Source organism: Meles meles, chromosome 3 (genome assembly GCF_922984935.1).
Source record: "Meles meles chromosome 3, mMelMel3.1 paternal haplotype, whole genome shotgun sequence".
In the NCBI taxonomy this organism is placed as follows: Eukaryota; Metazoa; Chordata; class Mammalia; order Carnivora; family Mustelidae; genus Meles; species Meles meles.
In genome coordinates this window covers 137,693,857-137,713,748 of record NC_060068.1, presented here as the reverse complement: position 1 = coordinate 137,713,748, position 19,892 = coordinate 137,693,857, and the positions used below count along the sequence as shown (strand labels likewise).

Genomic DNA, 19,892 nt, shown 5'->3' with positions numbered 1-19,892 from the left:
TATTGTCTGTCCTACTGTTACTGACATTATTCTTGATTTCATTTAATTGCCCCAACAAGTGAGGTAGGAGTAGGTACTCCCAATTATAGATGAGGGAACGAAAGCTCAGGAACATTAAGAATCTTGCCTGAGGTCACTTGGCAGAGCCAGGATTAGAACCCCATGTTGGACTCTGAGGCCGGTGCATGCTACATTATGGTGCTGGCAAGTGACCTGATCAGGCTCATCGTGTGCTGATTTTTATCTGATGATGATGTGGGAACTCAGCAGGGTATTTCCAATTCCACCTTACACCGACTCATGACTTACCACTCGTTCTGAGGACTAGAGAGAGACTGTTCTGCTGCCTGCTCAGATTCATTCTTATCAGGACCGTTTGCTGTAGATTTACAGACTTGACTCTTCTGGTGTTGGCGGATCATTTCTGCCAAGGTCTCTTGGACTTCAGCAACGGTTCTCTGTGAGTTTTGGAGACTGGCGTGCTTTTCTGAAAAGAGCTCTTTACAAGTGATCAGCATTTGCTTGCTTTCTTCTGTGAGTCTCACATCTAATTCTGGAGGCCTGTTTGGCTCTGTCTGAGAATCTCTGGGGTCCGTTTCTTCAGGGGTGGCATTGTTTATCTGCTGGCTTTGCTCAACAGAGGTTGTCCTTCTGTGAGCAGCTCTTACCCAAATATTGGATTTGGGGCAATGCCTGGAGAGAGACCACCAAAATTCATACAGATGTCCATAAAGAAAAAAGGCCTCCAAACTTTTGAAAGCTGGTGTGATGGGGGACTGAGGTTCACCTAGTTTGTGTCTTAGATGGTCACAGCCTAGAAGAAGAAGAAAAGGATTTAGGGTTGTGTGTTTCTTTATCTGCTAGAAATCTGGCCCCTCCCCTTATGTTTGCTATCACCCATGGATATCACCCTGAGTGACCTCAGGATCAATGGAGAGGATCAATAAAGGACAGCCGTGATCCATGGGACCACATGCCCTTCACCAAAAGTCAACCAGAGCTAAACATCTCATGACCTAGGACAGTATTCTTGTTGCTGTAGTCTATGAGTCAAAGCATTATAGAAAAAATAATCCATCTTCCTATGAAAGCTCTGGGGGGTAATATCCCACTATGATTCTGAAAAATCACAGTGATTTAGTTTAGTGACTATGCAGCTCAAAGAATATCTTTCTGCTGTGCTTCTCTATTTTTTTTTTAAATTCATTCATTTATTTGTTTTAAATGTTTCTCAACACCCAGTGTGGTGCTCAAAGTTATAATCCTGAGATCAAGAGTTGCATGCTCTTCCGACTGAGCCAGCCAAGCACCCCATGAGCTTTTCCATTCTTAACTGACTGGTGAGCACATTACTATTTCTCTCAAACTGTGTAGGAGAATTTATAGAAGACAGTGTGGTAGATAAGGCAGGTAGGGCCAGGTAAAGGAAGACAGCTCAGTCATTCTGGCTACCTCTTAGGAGCGTGGGTAAGAGAATTCAAACTTGGTGCTAAATGACATAGCTGGCTAGTCTCTATCTTTCAGTGATGTATGTCGTGCTGGCGCCAAACCACTGATGGTGGTTTTATCATCCATTAGTACGCATGCCCCAGCAGAAGTGGGGGTCATTTACCCTCAGGAAGAAAGGCTGAGTGCACTTCCTGCATGATGGTGAAGTTTCCTGAGTCGTAGCTCCGGACCACAGCCCAAAGCAGGGCTTCCACAGCTGCGTCCCAGGAGGCCACTTGCTGGCTCAGCACTGCCAACGTCAGGTCATGGCAAATATGAAGCAGAAGCTGGAGGGAGGAGCCAGAGTTTCAGTTAAACATTCTCCCACAGCAAGCACTGGGATGATACCAGCATATTGCTACTGACTGCACTTGGACGAAGTACAGACAATGTACGTTTAAGAAAGCTCCTCATATCTCCACCGCCCATTTTTGCTTCCGTCTCTGAGAAACTCTCCTACCTAGTTGCACAGTAATATACCTTGTCTGGTGTCAAAGTCCGTTCATGCTAAAAAAAAAAAATGCCTTGACATTTATATTTAATTAAAACAAAACCTGAGTTTTAGAACTAAGAGCTATAATTCAACCAACCAAGCTGGAGTATAATTAAAATTCATAGTGAGCAATTTGATGAGTTTTGATAAATACATCTATCTGTATAGATATAAATGCTACAATCATCACCACCATCAAAACCTAGAACATTTTCATCATTGTAAAATTTCTCCGTGTACCCCTCTGCACGCACTCTCCTCTCCCCAACCCGACAACCACTGATCTGGTTTTGACCATATAAATTTTGTATTTTCTGGAATTCATATAAATAGAACCACAGAGTATACAGTCTTTTGGGTCTTCCTTCTTTCACTTGTCATAATAGTCTCAGGATTTGCTGATAGTATCTGTATGTCACTAGTTCAGTCCTTTTTAGGGTTGCATAGTATTCCGCCATATGGATATAACATAGTCTGCATATCCATCCACCAGCTAATGGACATTTCGGTTGTTTCTCATTTTTGGTTGTTGTGAACTAAGCTGCAATGGACATTTGTGTACAAGTATGTGCGGATACCTGATTTCCTCTCTTTTAGTGAAATATCTAGGCAGTGGGAATGCTGGACCATTGAGCATGTCTATGTTTAACTTCATAAGAAACTGCCAGACTATTTCGCAAAGTACTATGTATCATTTGAGGAAGTCTTGTTTCTCATAAATACTGTGCCCTCATTTTCCAAAGAACAAGTAGATAAACTGGTATCTATTTATAGCATGGGTACAGCTGTTACAGTGGATCAACTTTATCTCCTTGCATCAGTATGGAGTGATTTTACAAACTGCTTACTGAAATAAGCAAGGTACAAAATACATATGGCCTAACTTAGGGGCTGCCTCTGGTGAGCTAGCAAAGGGGAACGGGTACGAGGAACTTCAACCTTACTGTATTTCTTTTACTGAAAAGTAGTACATACAAAACAAAACCAGAAGACTACAAAGCAAAACTGACAAAATGTGACCATCTGTTAATTCTGATTGATGGGTATTCTATTTTTCTCTACACTTTTCTGTATTTTTAGACTTTATTTCTTCTTTTTTTTTTAAGAGAAGACTGAGCAAGACTAACTTCAAAGCCAAAGGGCTTTAATCAGTCTAGAGAGATCTTTCCAGGTTCAAAGACTTTCTGAACCGCAACCTGACATTCAGCTTGTTTCCTTATTATGCCGGACACGGACTACGGAAGTCTTACTAGAGAGTGCAGACAGGGTACCTGTTTGGAGGGAGTGTTATTTGTAGCCGATGGGTACTTGATACTCTGCAGTTGCTGCAGGGCTGCCTGGTACTGCTCTGGGCTCTCCAGGCTGAAGGTGCTCTTCCATACAGCGGTCACCCTCTCCACGAAGGGCCCTGCAGTGCCTGTAGCCCAGGCGTTGTAGGAAGAGCTTTTGGCCTCTAAAAGCTGCCTTTCCTCCAGGTGCTTGGACAGTAGCTCAAGAAGGCAAAACACCAGTCTCTGTCCCTGGAACCCAACAACAAAGGACAGGAACTGTTAGGCAGAGGGAGTGCCTGATTGGCTCGAGAGCTCTCAGTTTCTCAGTGTGTTCCCCCTTACATTTGCAATAACCAAACCCCTTTGGGGGCTGCCTCTGGCCACTGTGAGTCATGAGTGAGGGGGTAAAGGATGTGATCCAATAGACATTTTTCCAGACGCCGTTGCAGGGATCCTAGAAGTAGCCGGGACCCAAGCAAACATTTTTATAACACAGAACCACAACTGTAGCTCTGCCCACTCTAATGTAAGCCACATGCTGGCCAGCTAACTAAGACTTGTGGCCCAGTTTGAGAATAGATGGCCTGGATTCATCCAGTTCTTAGCCCCTGCCCAAACTTTAGATTAAGGTATACAGAAGTAAAGTGTAATGGGCAGAAGGTGCTAGAGCAGATAAGCTGTGTAGTTCTGAGGGTTGGGGTAGATGTTAAGGCAGCTTGTCTCAGCAGGTTTAAGAGGGAGTCAGCTGGAAGAGAAGCTCTTCTAGAAGAAGAGGATTAGAAGCTCAGAGAGAAACCCTAGATGAAAATCTTTCTTTTTGCTAGACTTTCAGTTGCCACGAGATTTGTGTGTGCCCTTATAATATCTTCTCAGGCTTGGGAAGGCCTCTGTTGACGAGCCAAAACAGCCTCATCATTATCACAACAGCATTTAGCATAAGGTTAAAGGTTTTCTTGTTTTGATAAGGATACTGCTTAAGGGAAAAAAAGAAATGCTAAATAACTATTTTTGGAAACTTTTTTTTTTTTGCTATGGACAAATTAAACTCTCTCAAGATTTGGTCACTTTATAAATAATCCACCAAATGACACTATCTTTGAGGGTATACTACTTTTGCCTCCGTTTTTATTTTGCAGTTCCCAGAAGGCTGCTGTTTTTCTTGGGCTATGAATATTTAGCTAGGAACTGTCTTTAGGCCCAGTAACTCTACTAGGGAAAGAGGAATTTACAAAGTTCATATTAGTATCTGGCCAGCAAAGTTGTCTAAAATGGACCAAATGTTTGTCTTTCGGAAATTCAGAGTGCCGATGCTTTTAAAGTAATCTCGGTTTTGATGTGTCAGGTAAGGCAGTGGTAAATTACTCATTTTTAACCAGAAAGGGATAAGTAGACATTTAAAAAAATACTGATTTTACCACACTTCTTTATGGGTTAAAGCTAACGTGGAGTGCAATGGCAGAGCCATGATTTCAGTCAGATGTTAATCCCTCTTCCTCTCCCTCTTCAAAGAAGACCTGATGACACCAACGAAGAAACACCAGACCAGAGCCCAGGGGCTGGGTGGACTCAAGTCTACTCAGACATGGTGTACACAAACTGCTAAGGGAGAATCACTGCGAATGATCACATTCTCTCTTTGAATACGGCAACTGACAAGCCACGGTACTTCCATGGGATAGTAGGGCCAGGCCTTGCTAGACACTTCTGAGGAGACCTGCCTAATTGGTATAGCTTGGTTATTCATTTGGAATTGAACTAGAAAAGGACTTGGGGCCCTTCCCTCTTAAATACCAGGAGATACAGTAACAGACTGACCTTTAGACTTTCATGTAGCTTCAGGGCTTCCTGGGCTCCCACCCAGTTCCTGGCCAAAAGCAGCTCCTGGGCACAGCGGAGTGCCAGGGAAGAAGACAACTCATTCTCTCCTACAATTGAAGCCAACTCTGCAGCCGTCTTAAGTGATGCTGCGTCCCCCTTCTTGGACAAAACTTTGGCTGCGTCGTAAGCAGAAGCAGCCCCTAAATAGCTGTGATAGAGAAGAAAGCCCCAACGTGTCACAAGCAGATCTCCGTTCCCTCTTCCACTGCCATACACAGGATGAGTGACAGCATCATACGGGATAAGGACATAAAGGGACCTCAACATTTGCTGAACTGAAGAGTCTTCATTCCCTTCCAGTTTCCCTGTCTGATGGTAAAGACATCACTAGAAGAAGGGGACCTCCTGAGTCTCCTACTGAGGTTTCCTGAATAGTTACGGTGATTCAAATAAATACTGAGGAGGCAGGTCCTGATGAATCTTAAGAAGCTGGGTTTAATAGACATATGCCTTTTTATTTTCTAGTCACTTTACCCCCCCACCCGCCCTTCACTTACTATTCTTATCCTGCTCCTCTGTGTTCAGATTCATGCCTGTTCCCTCAGGCTTACCATTTGGCGGCTACAGCATAATGGCCATCTTTTTCCAAGATGGCTCCCCAGGTGAGGTATAGGTCCTTCAGGATCGGGTCCTCTGGGCGCAGTCGGGCCTTGGCAACTGCAATAGCTTCTCTAGAGGCAAGAACAGATGTTGGCCAATTTGAAAAGGCTAGAAGATAGGACAAACTGTCCCTCTTGTATTGTTCAAAAGTTCCAACAGCCTATGAAAAACCGTTTTCCTGCATTATGTGAGAATTTAAAACCACATGCTAAGCTCCGTTCTTTCCCTAGGCCAGCAGTTCTTAAAGTGCGGTCTGTGGATTCCTGGGGGTCCCCAAGTCCTGTCACTTCACAGAAAACAACCATCTACATTGTTGCCAATGATAAAATTTGAGCTTTCAAGTGAAAACTAGAATTTTAGGAAATCTGTGCCTGCTGCTGTGGCCTGATCACTTCCCAAAAGTTAAAGATTCTTCTGAAGAGACTGGTGGTGATATTAAAGAATGTGACTTTTTTGGGGGGATATTTTATAATGAAATGTGTTGACATTTGGTGTATCTATATAATTCCGTGAACTAGTATCTTCCAGGTGACATACAACTTCTGAGTTGCACCAACATAAAGTTGTAGCTGGATTGAAGTATTTTATTTTATTTTATTTTTTTTAAAGATTTTATTTATTTATTTGACAGAGAGAGATCACAAGTAGACAGAGAGGCAGGCAGAGAGAGAGAGAGAGGGAAGCAGGCTCCCTGCGGAGCAGAGAGCCCGATGCGGCACTCGATCCCAGGACCCCGAGATCATGACCCGAGCCGAAGGCAGCGGCTCAACCCACTGAGCCACCCAGGCGCCCTGGATTGAAGTATTTTAGATTAAGTTGATCTAGGCAGAGGAATGTTCAAGAGGTATTTTGAGACAACAGCCTGTAGCCACGATGGAGTAACAGGGACCAGACTTACCCTCCTGCCACAAAACTAGACAAAATATGTATTTTTTCAGACACTGGGCATCAGGCAGCGCAGGACTGTCATCCTGGAGAGAGGGGAATCAAGGATATGAGCCCTGCCAGGGACCCCCTGCAGCCATCTTCCTATAGGGAACCCCAGCAGAGCCTCAGCAGTCTCATCGAGTGCAGGAGAGACAAAGCAATTGGAATTTGAGGGCCAGGATGATAGGAAGGAAGAAGCTGTCCAGAGAAGGGTCTATACAGAACTGTTTGGGGAATCCCATGGAGTCTTTGGCTAAACATAAAGGCCATACATGTGTAGGAAAATCTTCAAGGCTAGACAAAGACCAACCAGGGAAGTATAAGCTCAGTAATTCCCAGAGTTCACTTAGGGGCCTCGGGGACTTTTGTGTTTTGACCAGCCAGACATCTGAGTTCTGATTTGTTGAATACACAAGGCATTCAGTAAAGACACCAGAAGGCAGAAGGGCAAACTAATTCTTGAGTACAGATTTCCCTAAACTTGTCCTAAGAAAGCCTAAAAACAAGCCATGGAAAGATCAAGCTGATCCAGAGCAACTTTTAAAGATTTTATTTATTTATCTGAAGGAGTGAGTGAGCAAGCGAGTGAGCACGAGCTGTGGGAGGGGCAGAGGGAGAGGGAGAAGCAGACTCCTCACTGAGCAGGGAACCCCGACATAGGGCTCGATCCCAGGACCCCACAATCACGACCTGAGCTGAAGTCAGCTGCTTAGCTGACTGAGCCACCCAGGCTCCCCAGGTCCATAGCAACTTTAATGCTCTCTAAAACAGAGTTCAACTCTCTCTAAAGGAAGACACACCAAGACAGAATAATGAAAAAGAAAGTCTCTTTAAAGCCATCACATCAAATGACTAAAAACCAGTGATGGAGAAAGTCCTAAAAACAGTAAGAGAAAAACGACATACTCCTATATAAAAAGGTGAGATTAAATGCAGTAGTCAAGTCAAAACCAACGTAAGAGAAAACAATGTCATCTTTGATGCCATGAAAGACAAAAACTGCCAGAGGAAGATCCTTTAAAATGAAGGCAAAATTAAAGGCTTTTATAGACAAACAAGCTGATGGAATTGGTTGCCAGAGAATTCCACTACAAGAGTGTAGATCTTGTTCAGGTCAAGAAGGAGCTGATAGCAGTTGGGACCTTGGACTTATATAAGAGAATGAAAAATGCTGGAAATGCATATATGGGCAAATATTAAAAAAAGCATTTTAAAATTAATAAAAAATTATATAAAAAGATGGTTAAAAAAAGATGACATGTTAAAGCAAAAATTCTAATAGTGTAACATGGGGCTGTAGCATGTCAAACACATGACAACAGCAGAAAGGACAGGAGGAAGGAAAGAAATACGTTGTCCATAAGAAGTAAAGTGAACTGTGATAAATTAAAAATGCTATCATCACAAGCTGTCAAGCAACCATAAAATAAACGAATAAGAGTATAGCTAATAAGCCAGAAATAAAAAAGTATTCAACTGATTCAAAAGAAAGCAGGAAAAGACAAAATGAACAAATAATAGATGGGACAAGGAGCAAGATGGTAAATTTTAATCGCACTAATATTTACATTAATTGTAAATGGCCTACGCACTCTTAAAAGACAGAAACAATCAGATTGGATAAAAACAAGACCCAGTTCTATGTTGTTTACAAGAAATATTCCATTTCTTTTGTTTGTCGCTACTTACAAATGTTATTATAGTGGAAGTGTAATAACTTGGATAGGAAGGATTCATACCAATCTCAGGAGAGTGGTATTTCTAGAGGGATGAGGACAGAATTGGAGAAAGGCAATTCAACCCAATCTGGAATGTTATACTTAAAACTGGGGACACGGGGAGCATTTTGGGTTGGTTGGCAAGATCCTGTCCCGTTTGTCTTACACTGTTTTCTCTATTTGTGTTACTTTAGGGATACAGAAGTTCTGAAAAAACAATCAGTGGCAAACACTGATAAAAATTAACATTTGTTGAGTACAGGTTGTGGGTGCATTAATGTTTGTTAAACTAGTGTATACATATTCCTGTATGTTTGAGATGTTTAATTACAAAACGAGGTTTGTGCTGGTTATCGGTAAGCAGAGCTGTTTAGCAGATGAATTTCACATTTTGTCCAGCTATTGGTTCAACTGCAGGGTCATACAAACCTGTAGAAATGGTTTGACTTGAGCAGCTCCACAGCTTCATATACTTTGTGGATAGAAAGTAGGTGAGAGGCAGCCTTGACATACTGATCTTGAAAACACAGCTGTTTGGCAAAAGCTTCCACAGCCCACAGCCACACATGGTAGCCGGCTTTTTAAAAAAAAAAAAAAAAGGTGGTTGAATAAAAATCAGGTTAAGGGGGAAAAAAAAAGCACAGACATTTGGGTTGAAAATGCCTTGGTTTTAGTAACTGCATTAAGTACAACATTTAGATTCTAATTAAGTTGCCATTACAGATAACCTGCTTCATCTACTCTCCCAAATTCCACATTTTAAAACATCAATTTTTTTTCTTTGATTATATAACACATACAAAATAGTGTAAAATTCAGAAGGTACAAGAGTATGGATGTCAGGACAGTGATTACCCTTGTTGGGGTGTGTGGAGACTGACTGAAAAGCAGCATGAGAGAAGCTTCCAGCGTGCTGGTAGTGTTACACTTCTTGATATGGGTGCCGGTTATAAGGGTGTATTCAAGTTTCTGAAATTCATTGTCAGTCACGATAATGACCTGTATACTTCTCTCTCTCTCTCTATATATAGTATACTTGAATACAGTTAAAAACTGGGCATGGGGGCGCCTGGGTGGCTCAGTGGTTAAAGCCTCTGCCTTCGGCTCAGGTCATGATCTCAGGGTCTTGGGATCGAGCCCCGCATCGGGCTCTCTGCTCAGCGGGGAGCCTGTTTCCTCCCTTCTCTCTCTCTGCCTGCCTCTCTGCCTACTTGTGATCTGTCAAATAAATAAATAAAATCTTTAAAAAAAAAAAAACTAGGCATGGCATAAAAGCTTTCCTTGTTATCCTGGCATCTCCCCACCTAAACTCGTCCAGATTTCTTTCCCTGGAGAAAACCATTATTATTAGTTTCTTTTGAAACCTTTTTGAAATAGTCTGTGAAGACCCATTTAAATATTTAAATATAAATATTTAAATATAAATGACAGTAGTAAATATTGTTGTGCATCTACACTCTGATTCTTTTCACTTACTACACTTTGGAGCTCTGTTCCATATTAGAATGCACAGAGTTGCCTCATTCTTTCATAGGAGCTCCTACTGTCTAGAGGTATGAGATTTAACTGGTCTCTTCCTGATGGACAGAGAGGTTCTTGTGATCTTTTGCTATTACAAATACTGCTATAATGATAGCCCATGTATACCTGTCATTTTGCATGTGTGAGTACGGTTAATTCCCACACTTAGAATTGCTAAGTTAAGGTTATTAGACATGGCCAAACTGTCGTGCAAGAGAGGGCTCATCTTTTTAAAAGATTTTATTTATTTGAGAGAGAGTGTGTGCGAGAGAGCATGAGCCCAGGGGTGGGGGTGGTGCAGAGGGAGAAGGAGAAGCAGACGCCCAGTGGAGCAGGGAGCCTGATGCGGGGCTCTATCCCAGGACCCCAAGATCATGACCTGAGCTGAAGGCAGACACTTAACCAACTGAGCCACCCAGGCGCTGGAAGAGTGTCCATCTTTAGTGGACTTAACCTCAAGGTGAGAGCACTGTTGTTGAGAAGAACATACCAACTGGCGCCATAGCCACAAGACTGTCGGTCAGCTCCCCTCTTTCTGCTGCAGTCTGAAGAACACCTTTTAGATCTCCTTTCCAAAGCATAAGCTGGTGAAATAACTCGGGGTGGCCATTTTCCAAGTGACCTTTTCCTGTTTGGAGGAGAGAGAATGTTGGGAAAATGTTTCAGAAACCTCTGTCTACACAGATTTCTAGAGTAAGAAAGGCCAGATGAAAGAGGAACAAACTCCTAGAATATGCTGTTGCCACCTGATGGGACAGTCATCTCCCAGAGTGTTCATAATGTGGTGTGAGGCCCACTCAGTCCCTTGTCCACTCGCTCACTTTCACTTACGTTCACAGTGAACACTGTATGTTCCGGGTTCTATGTCAGATGCAAGGGGTGTATGGGAATATGCAGACCAGGAAGCTCAAAACCTAGTTAGCTGACATGTAAAATGAGCCATTAGGATGTTCCAGGATGACAATCATAATAGAGGTATGGATAAGGACTTAGGAAGGCATAAAGACAGACTGCGTTATGCTGACTGGACTTGCCTCACCTTCAACTTCAATCATTCTGTACAGCGCCCCCCGGTCTGTGAAAAGCCCCAGGTGAAATCTTTCCTCAAGATCAGCAGACACCTCCTCGTTTAGCTCTGCTAATTCAAAAAGACAAAGAAAATGAGGTTACTGTTTTCTGTCCAATTCTCCAAATATATGTTCAGAACACCCATTTCAGAGAGTGAAAAGAAGAGTCTTGGGACCTTGTTTACCCTAACAGAGACCCCTGCTGGTTACCAGGGTAGCAAAAATAGGAGAATAGTTTGAGTTTGTTAAACTCAGCCTTGGCAAAATCCAATGAGATAATTTAGTTTACATATTGCTCAAATAAAGATTTGGGGCTAAAAGGGATATAAAAAGCAAACCCCAAATTCAACATGTATTTTAAATGCAGTAGAAAACAAAACAAAAAAACTAACAAATGTCCTTAACATTCACTAGGATCTACCACGGAGGGATGCAGTATTCATTTTGTTTTTAAAAAAGTCACTTGAGCAATCTTCCAGTAAGGTGAATAATGTAAAACTATATAATTAGGTGTATTAAGTTATAGGAAGTCATCAAAAAGTCCCCCAAAGAGGGTTATGTATATAAGAAGAGCATAAAATATTCCTGGAGACAGAAACTGGTAATAGTGTGGCCTTGAGGGGAAATGGGAGATGTAGGTATCAGGGAATATAAAAGAGATTTACATTCCTTCTGAATCTTTTTTTTTTTTTAAGATTTTATTTATTTAATTGACAGATCACAAGTAGGCAGCGAGGCCGGGGGGTGGAGGTGGACGGGGGGGGGGGGGGAGGGAAGCAGGCTCCCTGCTGAGCAGAGTGCCCAATGTGGGGCTCGATCCCAGGACCCTGAGCTCATGACCTGAGCCGAAGGCAGAGGCTTAACCCACTGAGCCACCCAGGCGCCCCATCTTTCTGAATCTTTGAGTATCATTTTATCATATGTATCCTGTTTTAATATGTAAAATGCAAAATTAAAAAAAATACAGTTGCTCAAATATCAAAATAATAGGCACTGAATGAGGGCTTTGCAAAAGTAAAATAAAAAAAACCTTCTAAAACAAAAACTTCTAAAAAAGGAACTGCCATCTTATGGGTATATTTCTAATAAGCAAGACTTTTTTTTCCCCCTACATGAAGATACTGTTTCCTGGGGAAAAGACAGTTGAAGGAATTGACTCATGCTGAGCTATTGAAGCCATCATACAAATTCTGGCACATAGATGGCTGGTAACAACTCAATTTAGAACAATAAATCAGAGCACTGCCTCTCAAAGTCACTGGGAGTGCTGACAGGGGGATCAGAATGGGGAGCCTGGCACTGCGGTCTGGGTGGGGAGGGAAACCTGGAAGAGAATGTAGAAATACAAACAGTTTTAGACACTGGTTTGCACATTCATTCAACAAATACACAAGCACCTCTTATGTGCTAGTTCCCAGAAGACAATGGATGGGCCAAGGAAGTCCATTTTTGTACCTTTGGAGTGTTTTGCAGTTGCTAATACCAAACAGTCCTGATGAAGCTCCTCCTTGGACCTGTGGTCCAGGCTGGTAGTCAGGGGAAGCATGGAACGAGCTTTTCGCTTCTTGGTTAAGGATTCTGAAATGTAATAAAAATACAGACTGCCTGAAGAAGAAGAGCTGACCAGAATCATAAAACTAGATGGTTACTGTGTGACAGTAACCTACTGAAAGGATACTGCTGGGCATCAGAAAAATTCCTATGCTTACAAAGCTTTCAAGTTAAATTAGCTGGGGGTAGTGTTTACAACACACACACACACACACACACACGTCGCTGTGAACACCCTGTGAAGCATTATCAACAGCTGCAAAATGACACTTTGCCAGGAAAACAATAAAAAGTATTTCAAGTTGTTTGAGTGTTAAAGCTGTTTAAAAACATGACCCAAAACTGAAACAATCAAATCAACAAACAAATACTGAAAACCTAAACAAACAAACAAAAACCCCAACAAAAAACCAACAATAATAAGAACCAAACACTCTGGAGTTTGTGGTTGCATGTGATATTTGAGGGTGCTTTCACAAAATGTTTTAATCGTTAGACACCAACCTGGCTTCTCTTTAGGTGGCTCCTTCTTCAGTAAAGTGACTTTGTTATTAACAGTGACCTTTGACTTTTCAAAGCCTAACGAAACCGGGGTGCAGGTAACTGGTTCTCTAGAAGCTACATCATGGGGGATAAAGAAAAAAAGTTTGGAGGACAATGCAGAATCTAGTTCTTTTTAATAATTAAGAAGTATACTAGGATTAATAGTGTGATTTTATGTATTCCATAAAAGGAGATGAGATACTTTGGAAAGGAAACGTGTAGTCTTCCTTTTCCCACCTCACAAACTGTCTATTCTAGGAACTCTGACTAACTGGTCTAAGAAGAAGTTGTTTCTAGCCCCCACAGTTTTATACCACAGGCCCAGGAGTTCTGAAACTTTGCTCAGATGGCACAACACTTCTTAATCTATTTAGATGACAAAGTACTAATTGCATGTTTAATTACAATAGAGAATATTAAGTGTATGTGATATGGAGTCACAATCCTGAGGACACACAACTATGAACTTTAAAAAAGAAAAAAAAGCCCAGCTGTTGATTTATAGGGATAAAGGACACTTTGTACAACCATTTTGTGATAAAGAGGTATTTTGATGAGCCTAAAAAAAAAAAAAAAATAAACCCATTAAACTTTTAGCTCTTTATTTTCCTAAACTATGAGTCCAACAGCCATTCCTTGGGATGGAAAGGGTCTGGATGTATCTGTTACCATAGACTTTGGCCATTTTAATTGTCACATCCAAATATTCCATTTTAGAATTAAACATGAGTCACTGCTTCTATTATACTTTTTGTTCTTTAATCATTTTAATAGGTCATAGGCACCACAACTTGAAGGTAAACATATAAAAAAAGAATTAATGTACTAAAATTTCATCCAGTAACACTTTTTCTCTTCAAACTAGAAACAGACTACATTAGAAATTAGGGACAAAGCCCTGAAAAACTGTTCTGTGAGAAATCTAACTGCATGATAGCTTACCAAACTAGAAGGAACTAACTCATATATTTTTTTCAGCAACAACACAGACACACTAGGTACAAACCCAGTTATGAAGGGTGAGAACTTGTGAGTTCCCAGAGTGGTGGTAGCTTCTAGGCCAGGTATTTGTACACAACAGTGGTTTCTTTCAGTAACTGTCTAGATGTCCTAGATATATGGGACTGGGAAAACTTCTCGCATATACGTTTCTATGGATAGACGCCCCTGGTTTCACTTTGCCCCATAATCTTGTCCTGCCCAAGTTAGTAAGAAGTGTTTTCTGAAGACCTTCACTGTTTCTATCCCAGGCTTCCACCAGATTCCCTTTAACACTTCAGAGGTTTAGAGGCTTAAAACAACTCTTTAAGAAACTAATGCAGTTTCTGACGGCACCAAAGATACAACCCAAGTTAAAGGGATGGGACAGTAAGTAGGTTAAAGGCAGTGAAGTTTCGAACTGAGTAAGGACCTGGCTTAGTTTGCTGGACATGCCTGCTACATCCCAGAGTCTGGGAAACACGGGATTTGGCCACATACCCACTGAGGCAACGCCAGTGGGGAACTCTGGCTCCCGGGCTTCCTCTTCACCCTCCTGGTCTGACACGCCATTCTCAACAGGTCCTGAGCTCTCTCTGATGCTCTCGTCTTCATTTCCATCGTATACTTCCTGCTTTACAGGAGCTCTCGAGGTGGGCTTTTTCTTCTTTTTGGGCTTTGGCTTAGGTTGAGAGAGCCTCTTTTTCTCTAATTCAATACTTTTCTTACCTAGAGGAATCACAGTTAAGACAAGGACAGACTAAAATATATATTCTCCCATCCCAGTACTAACCAGGCCCGACCCCGCTTAGCCTCCGAGATCAGAGGAGATCGGGTGCATTCAAGGTGGGATGGCTGTAGATAAAATATATATCCTTGGTTAAAAGCACTGTAGGAGATATCTCCAAAACTTCATCACTGTTCTTTTTGATAGTGTTCTCACCATTTCCCTTCCTTTCCAATAAATTTTTAGAGCTGTATTATCAACATGGTAACCAAACCCTTGCAGGATTTCATTAAATCATTAATGACGCCCAATTATCCTTGAACACTTGTAGTATGTATTCTATTCAGAGGGACATTCTCCTGCATTACTAGAGCACAGCCATTAGAATCAGGAAATTAACATCAATACATTACTACTGTCTACTCTACATACTGTATTCAAGTTCTGCCAAATGTACGGAGAATGTCTTTTATAGCAAAAGGAAACAATCCAGGATTATGCAATGTTCTTGCTTGTTATGCCTCTCTAGTTTCCCTCAGCCTGAGACAGGCTTGTTTTCCTTTAAATTTCATGCCTTGAAACTTGTCCTGTAAAAATTACAGGACAGTAACTTTGTTGATTTCCTCTATTGCCAGATGTTTGTCATGATTAAATTTCGGTTTTGCATTTTGGGCTGGCATACATAGGAGTGGTGCTGTCAGTACAACATTGGAGGTAGCACAAAATGTGTTTCCTCATTATTGGATTGTTTACTTTCACCACCTGGTTAAGGTGCAGGTTTCTTGAAAAATCATTTTTCCTTTGTAATTACTAAGTATTGGCATCCACTAATTTCAGGATCCGTTGATGTTTCTTTTCTTTTCTTTTCTTTTCTTTTTTTTTTTTCTTTTTTTCTTTTTTTTTTTCTTTTCTTTTCTTTTCTTTTTTTTTTAATTTATTTGACACACACACACACAATCACAAGTAGGCAGAGAGGTAGGCAGAGAGAGGGAGAAGCAGGCTCCCCCATGAGCAGAGAGCCCGATGCAGGACTCTATCCCAGGACCCTGGGATCATGACCCGAGCCGAAGGCAGATGCTCAATCAACTCAGCCACCCAGGCGCCCCTCCACTGATGTTTCTTGACAACAAACTGTTATTGTGATGACTGCTGAATGGTAATTTGCTGATTCCATCATTCATTCTACATTTATTAGTTGGCATTCTATTATGAACAAGAGCTTTTGTTTCTCCCCATTTATTTAGACCTTCACTTTTTTCCCCCTCAATATGGACTCATGGATTCCCATTTTGTTTTAATGGATTATTACTTATTTACTTTCTTTTTTTTTTAAAGATTTTATTTATTCATTTGATAGAGACACAGTGAGAAAGGGAACACAAGCAGAGGGAGTGGGAGAAGGAGAAGCAGGCTCCCCACTGAGCAGGAAGCCTGATGTGGGGCTCAATCCCAGGACCCTGGGATCATGACCTGAGCTGAAGGCAGACGTTTAACAAATGAGCCACCCAGGCGCCCCTACTTATTTACTTTCTAAGTATTTTTTTTTTTTAAAGATTTTGTTTCTCTGAGAGAGAGAGAACACATGAACGGGAGGGAAGGGCAGAGGGAGAGCGAGAAGCAGGCTTCCCACTGAGCCGGAGCCTGATGACACAAGGCTCCATCCCAGGACCCTGGGATCAGTACCTCGGGCAAAGGCAGATGCTCAACTGACTGAGCCACCCAAGGTGCCCCTACTTTCTAAGTTTTAAGACCTTTATCCTTTGTTTTATTTAAAATCATCTTTATCGAGGTATAGTTTAACATACTATACCCACTTTTTAATACTCTGGTGAGTTTTGAGAGATGTATAATCATGTAACTCACCACCACAAATAAAATATTAAATATTTCTATTAACTCAAAACATTCCCTCCTGCCTCTTTGCAGTAAGATGCACTTTCTGAGGCCCAGGCAGTCACTCATCTGCTGTCACTATAGTTTCGCCTGTTTTAGAATTTCGTATTATATATGATTGTATTTTCTATTGTACATTAGAATTATACAGCATGTAGTCTTTTGTGCCCAGCGTCTTCTGCTCAGTGTAACATTTCTGGGGATTCATCCATATTGTTGTTTTTATCAGTAGTTACTTTCTTTTTATAGCTGAGTAGAATTCCACTCTAGGGATAGACCATAGTTTATTTATCAGCTGATGGACTTGTGCGTTGTTTTTAGTTTGTGGCGATTACAGATAAAGCGGCTATAAGCATTCTTTTATTTATTTATTTATTTTAAAAAAGATTTTATTTGACAGAGAGAGACACAGCGAGAGAGGGAACACAAGCAGGGGAGTAGGAGAGGGAGAAGCAGGCTTCCCACAGAGCAGAAAGCCTGAAGTGGGGCTTGATCCTGGGACCTGGGATCATGACCTGAGCCAAAGGCAGACGCTTAATGACTGAGCCACCCAGGTGCCCCTGCTATAAGCATTCTTTTATAAATTTTTAATATGGATATACCTTTTCATTTATTTGGATCATTTTTACTTGTATATTATTCTGTGTAGTTTTTTTAAAAAAGATTTTATTTCTCTATTTGACAGAGAAAACAAGCAGGAGGGTAACAGAGAGAGAAGCAGGCTCCTTGCTGAGCAGGGAGCCCAATGTGGGGCTTGATCCCAGGACTCTGGGATCATGACCTGGGCCTAAGGCGGATGCTTAACTGATTAAGCCACCCAGGCGCCCCGCCCCTCTGTCTAGTTTTCTAGCTATTTATAGCAGGTGGGCAAGTTGGCACCTTGATCTTTGACTGCCAGAAATGGAATTCTTTTTTTCACTATTTTCAAGTTTAGACTGTCCCAGATTTGGTAAGTGGGAGCCCCTGCGAGCTGGCTTCTTTGTCCTCCTGATATATCTCAGTTTTTGAGCCTTTCTTCCTTTGTGGCGCCAGATGATGTTCCAGGCCCACATCTTATTTTTTCCTTTCCCAACCTGGAATTAGGCATTTCTGTAAGAAGCTCTGATTGGTCTCTTTTAACAGAAAATGATACACAGAAACCAAGATCTGGGTGGTAGATATAACTCATTAATTAGTATTTGTATGTTATCCTCATGGCTGCATTCTTTGGTTAGGAAGACAACCCATGCCATACTATCACTACGACTCTACAGGAATGTCCTCTTTTTTTGACCTTGATCAACTCAATTACTGAGGAAGGGAGAAAGGGAATTAGACAAGCATTTATAGGCTCCTGGTTCTGACTGACCTTGAGGAGGCCGGGAATGTTCTTGCATGGAAGTAAGCCATTTGTACACACAGAAGTCATCTGCCCCTGAGTAGATGCAATCTGGATCCAGGGGGGACCATGCCACACAAAGCAGTCGACCTCGATGTCCTCGGAAATTGCAAAGAGGCTCTTCTCGGAGAGTATCCCACACCTAAAACCCAAAGTCACATAATAGCATAGATAAATTCTGGTTAATCTATTACTTTGGGGGACTTAAGTTAAAAAAGATTTTTAAAAAATATGTATACTCTTATTTCCCCTTATGATTTATTATTTTCTCTTAGGAGTTCAAATTTTATAAGTACTTTTTCTTGTAGAAGGCTTATGTACTCTGGGATATAGAGACATTCTTATGGAGATGATTCTGAAAGGGCCTTTAATGGTGCCCTATGGATTTCACTGTACTAAATGAGCATTCTGTTTTTTGGGCTGGGGAGTCTGATGTCATGAAGAGAATTTGTTTTTTTTAAGATTTTATTTATTTATTTGACAGAGAGAGAGATTACAAGCAGGTAGAGGGGGAAGCAGGCTCCCCGCAGAGTGGAGAGCCCGATGCAGGGCTCAATCCCAGGACCCTGACACCATGACCTGAGCTGAAGGCTGAGGCTTAACCCACTGAGCCACCCAGGCACTCCTCATGAAGAGAATTTTAATTTAGAGCCTATACTTGCATGTGTATGATTCTGATTTCTCACAGGTGATTCTTTTGTCCCCATCTCTGTGAGATTATCAATTTCCTTACTGTTTCTTGAATTACCCCATCTCCATTTCACAGAGGGCAGCCCTTCCTGGTTCCTAGCTTTGTGCAAATAGCTCAGTCACAACTTAACACTGAGATAGACATCCATCAGAGGTTAGCTCTCCAATTCCTCACATCTGTTCTGGTTCTGGTATCTGAAAGTCCTACCTCATAGCTCTGGCTTGGCATCTCATCTTTATTTTTTCCAGTTTGAAGCTCACCAGTTTATCATTAAAAACTGTTACTGATTTATAGCCCCCGTTTCTGTGTTTAAAAACAGGAGCAAGTACTTCTCACAACAATTTAGTCCATCATATGACACTAAGAATGAAATGTTAAAAAATAGTTCTTATCAATACATTCCCGGTCGTCTAAATAAAACAAAAATAAAAACAAAACCCCAAAACCCAATCTTAGCCTGCCAAGGGCTCAGATATGTGGGATGAACTAAAATGCCTTCTAAAGCTCAGAATACCCCTTTCTGTAGAAGATAATGGCCAGGGAAGAAATGTACACAGTTGGGGGAAAAGAGGAAAGAGTTCCAGTTAGCGTATATAGTAAAGAACCTACAGAATCAAGGACACAATAGTACCTGAGCTGTGCCATCGTAGGAAGCAGATACCAGCCTTCCATCATGATGTGGGCTCCATGCCACACTGGTAATCTTGGCTGTGTGCCCCGACAGGGTCCGGTAGGGCTCTGTAATGGTCACTGGAGATTCAGGATTGCTCTCTAAGAGACAAGGGAAAGATGTCATTTCTACCAACAGCAACAACAAAAAGACACAGCAGAGTTAATATGGAGAGTCAAGATTTTGCCATGTGCTTTCTAGACGACTTTCAGCAGGCAGTATTATTTATTGGTTAAGACAATGGGCACGTAAGCAGTGCCTCCCACATGGGTTTACCGCAAGAAGCGTCGGCTGTCATTCTGTCTTTCTAAAAGCCACCAAAATGAAAATAGTTCTTTTCCATGTAATATCAAGAAGGATGTATCATCATTTTTATGGTAGCTGAAGATACATAATGTGAATTTAATCATATTTTCATACCAGACTATCCCAGACTAAGGGGACATCTACAAAATAACAGGGCAGTATTAAAAAGATTAAAAAAGAAAAGGCTTAGAG

General features: G+C 41.5%; 1 protein-coding gene across 6 annotated transcripts in view; it reads right to left on the bottom strand.

Annotated features, from left to right (window-relative positions):
* The window catches only part of GEMIN5 (gem nuclear organelle associated protein 5), a 42,646-nt gene that overhangs the window by 3,224 nt on the left and 19,530 nt on the right, over nucleotides 1-19,892 (bottom strand). For 2 of the 6 annotated variants that reach the window (XM_046000851.1, XM_046000853.1), the window contains exons 14-26: nucleotides 19,356-19,495; nucleotides 18,004-18,175; nucleotides 14,537-14,764; nucleotides 13,019-13,132; nucleotides 12,419-12,541; nucleotides 10,936-11,034; nucleotides 10,387-10,524; nucleotides 8,805-8,952; nucleotides 5,682-5,801; nucleotides 5,068-5,278; nucleotides 3,253-3,501; nucleotides 1,613-1,775; nucleotides 310-814 (exon numbers count right to left, since the gene is read on the bottom strand). In XM_046000851.1, the coding sequence (XP_045856807.1) occupies nucleotides 310-814; nucleotides 1,613-1,775; nucleotides 3,253-3,501; nucleotides 5,068-5,278; nucleotides 5,682-5,801; nucleotides 8,805-8,952; nucleotides 10,387-10,524; nucleotides 10,936-11,034; nucleotides 12,419-12,541; nucleotides 13,019-13,132; nucleotides 14,537-14,764; nucleotides 18,004-18,175; nucleotides 19,356-19,495 (2,410 nt within the window). The remainder of the gene's footprint in view (nucleotides 1-309; nucleotides 815-1,612; nucleotides 1,776-3,252; nucleotides 3,502-5,067; nucleotides 5,279-5,681; nucleotides 5,802-8,804; nucleotides 8,953-10,386; nucleotides 10,525-10,935; nucleotides 11,035-12,418; nucleotides 12,542-13,018; nucleotides 13,133-14,536; nucleotides 14,765-18,003; nucleotides 18,176-19,355; nucleotides 19,496-19,892) is intronic. The other 4 variants (XM_046000852.1, XM_046000854.1, XM_046000855.1 and 1 more) reach the window with 3 other exon arrangements.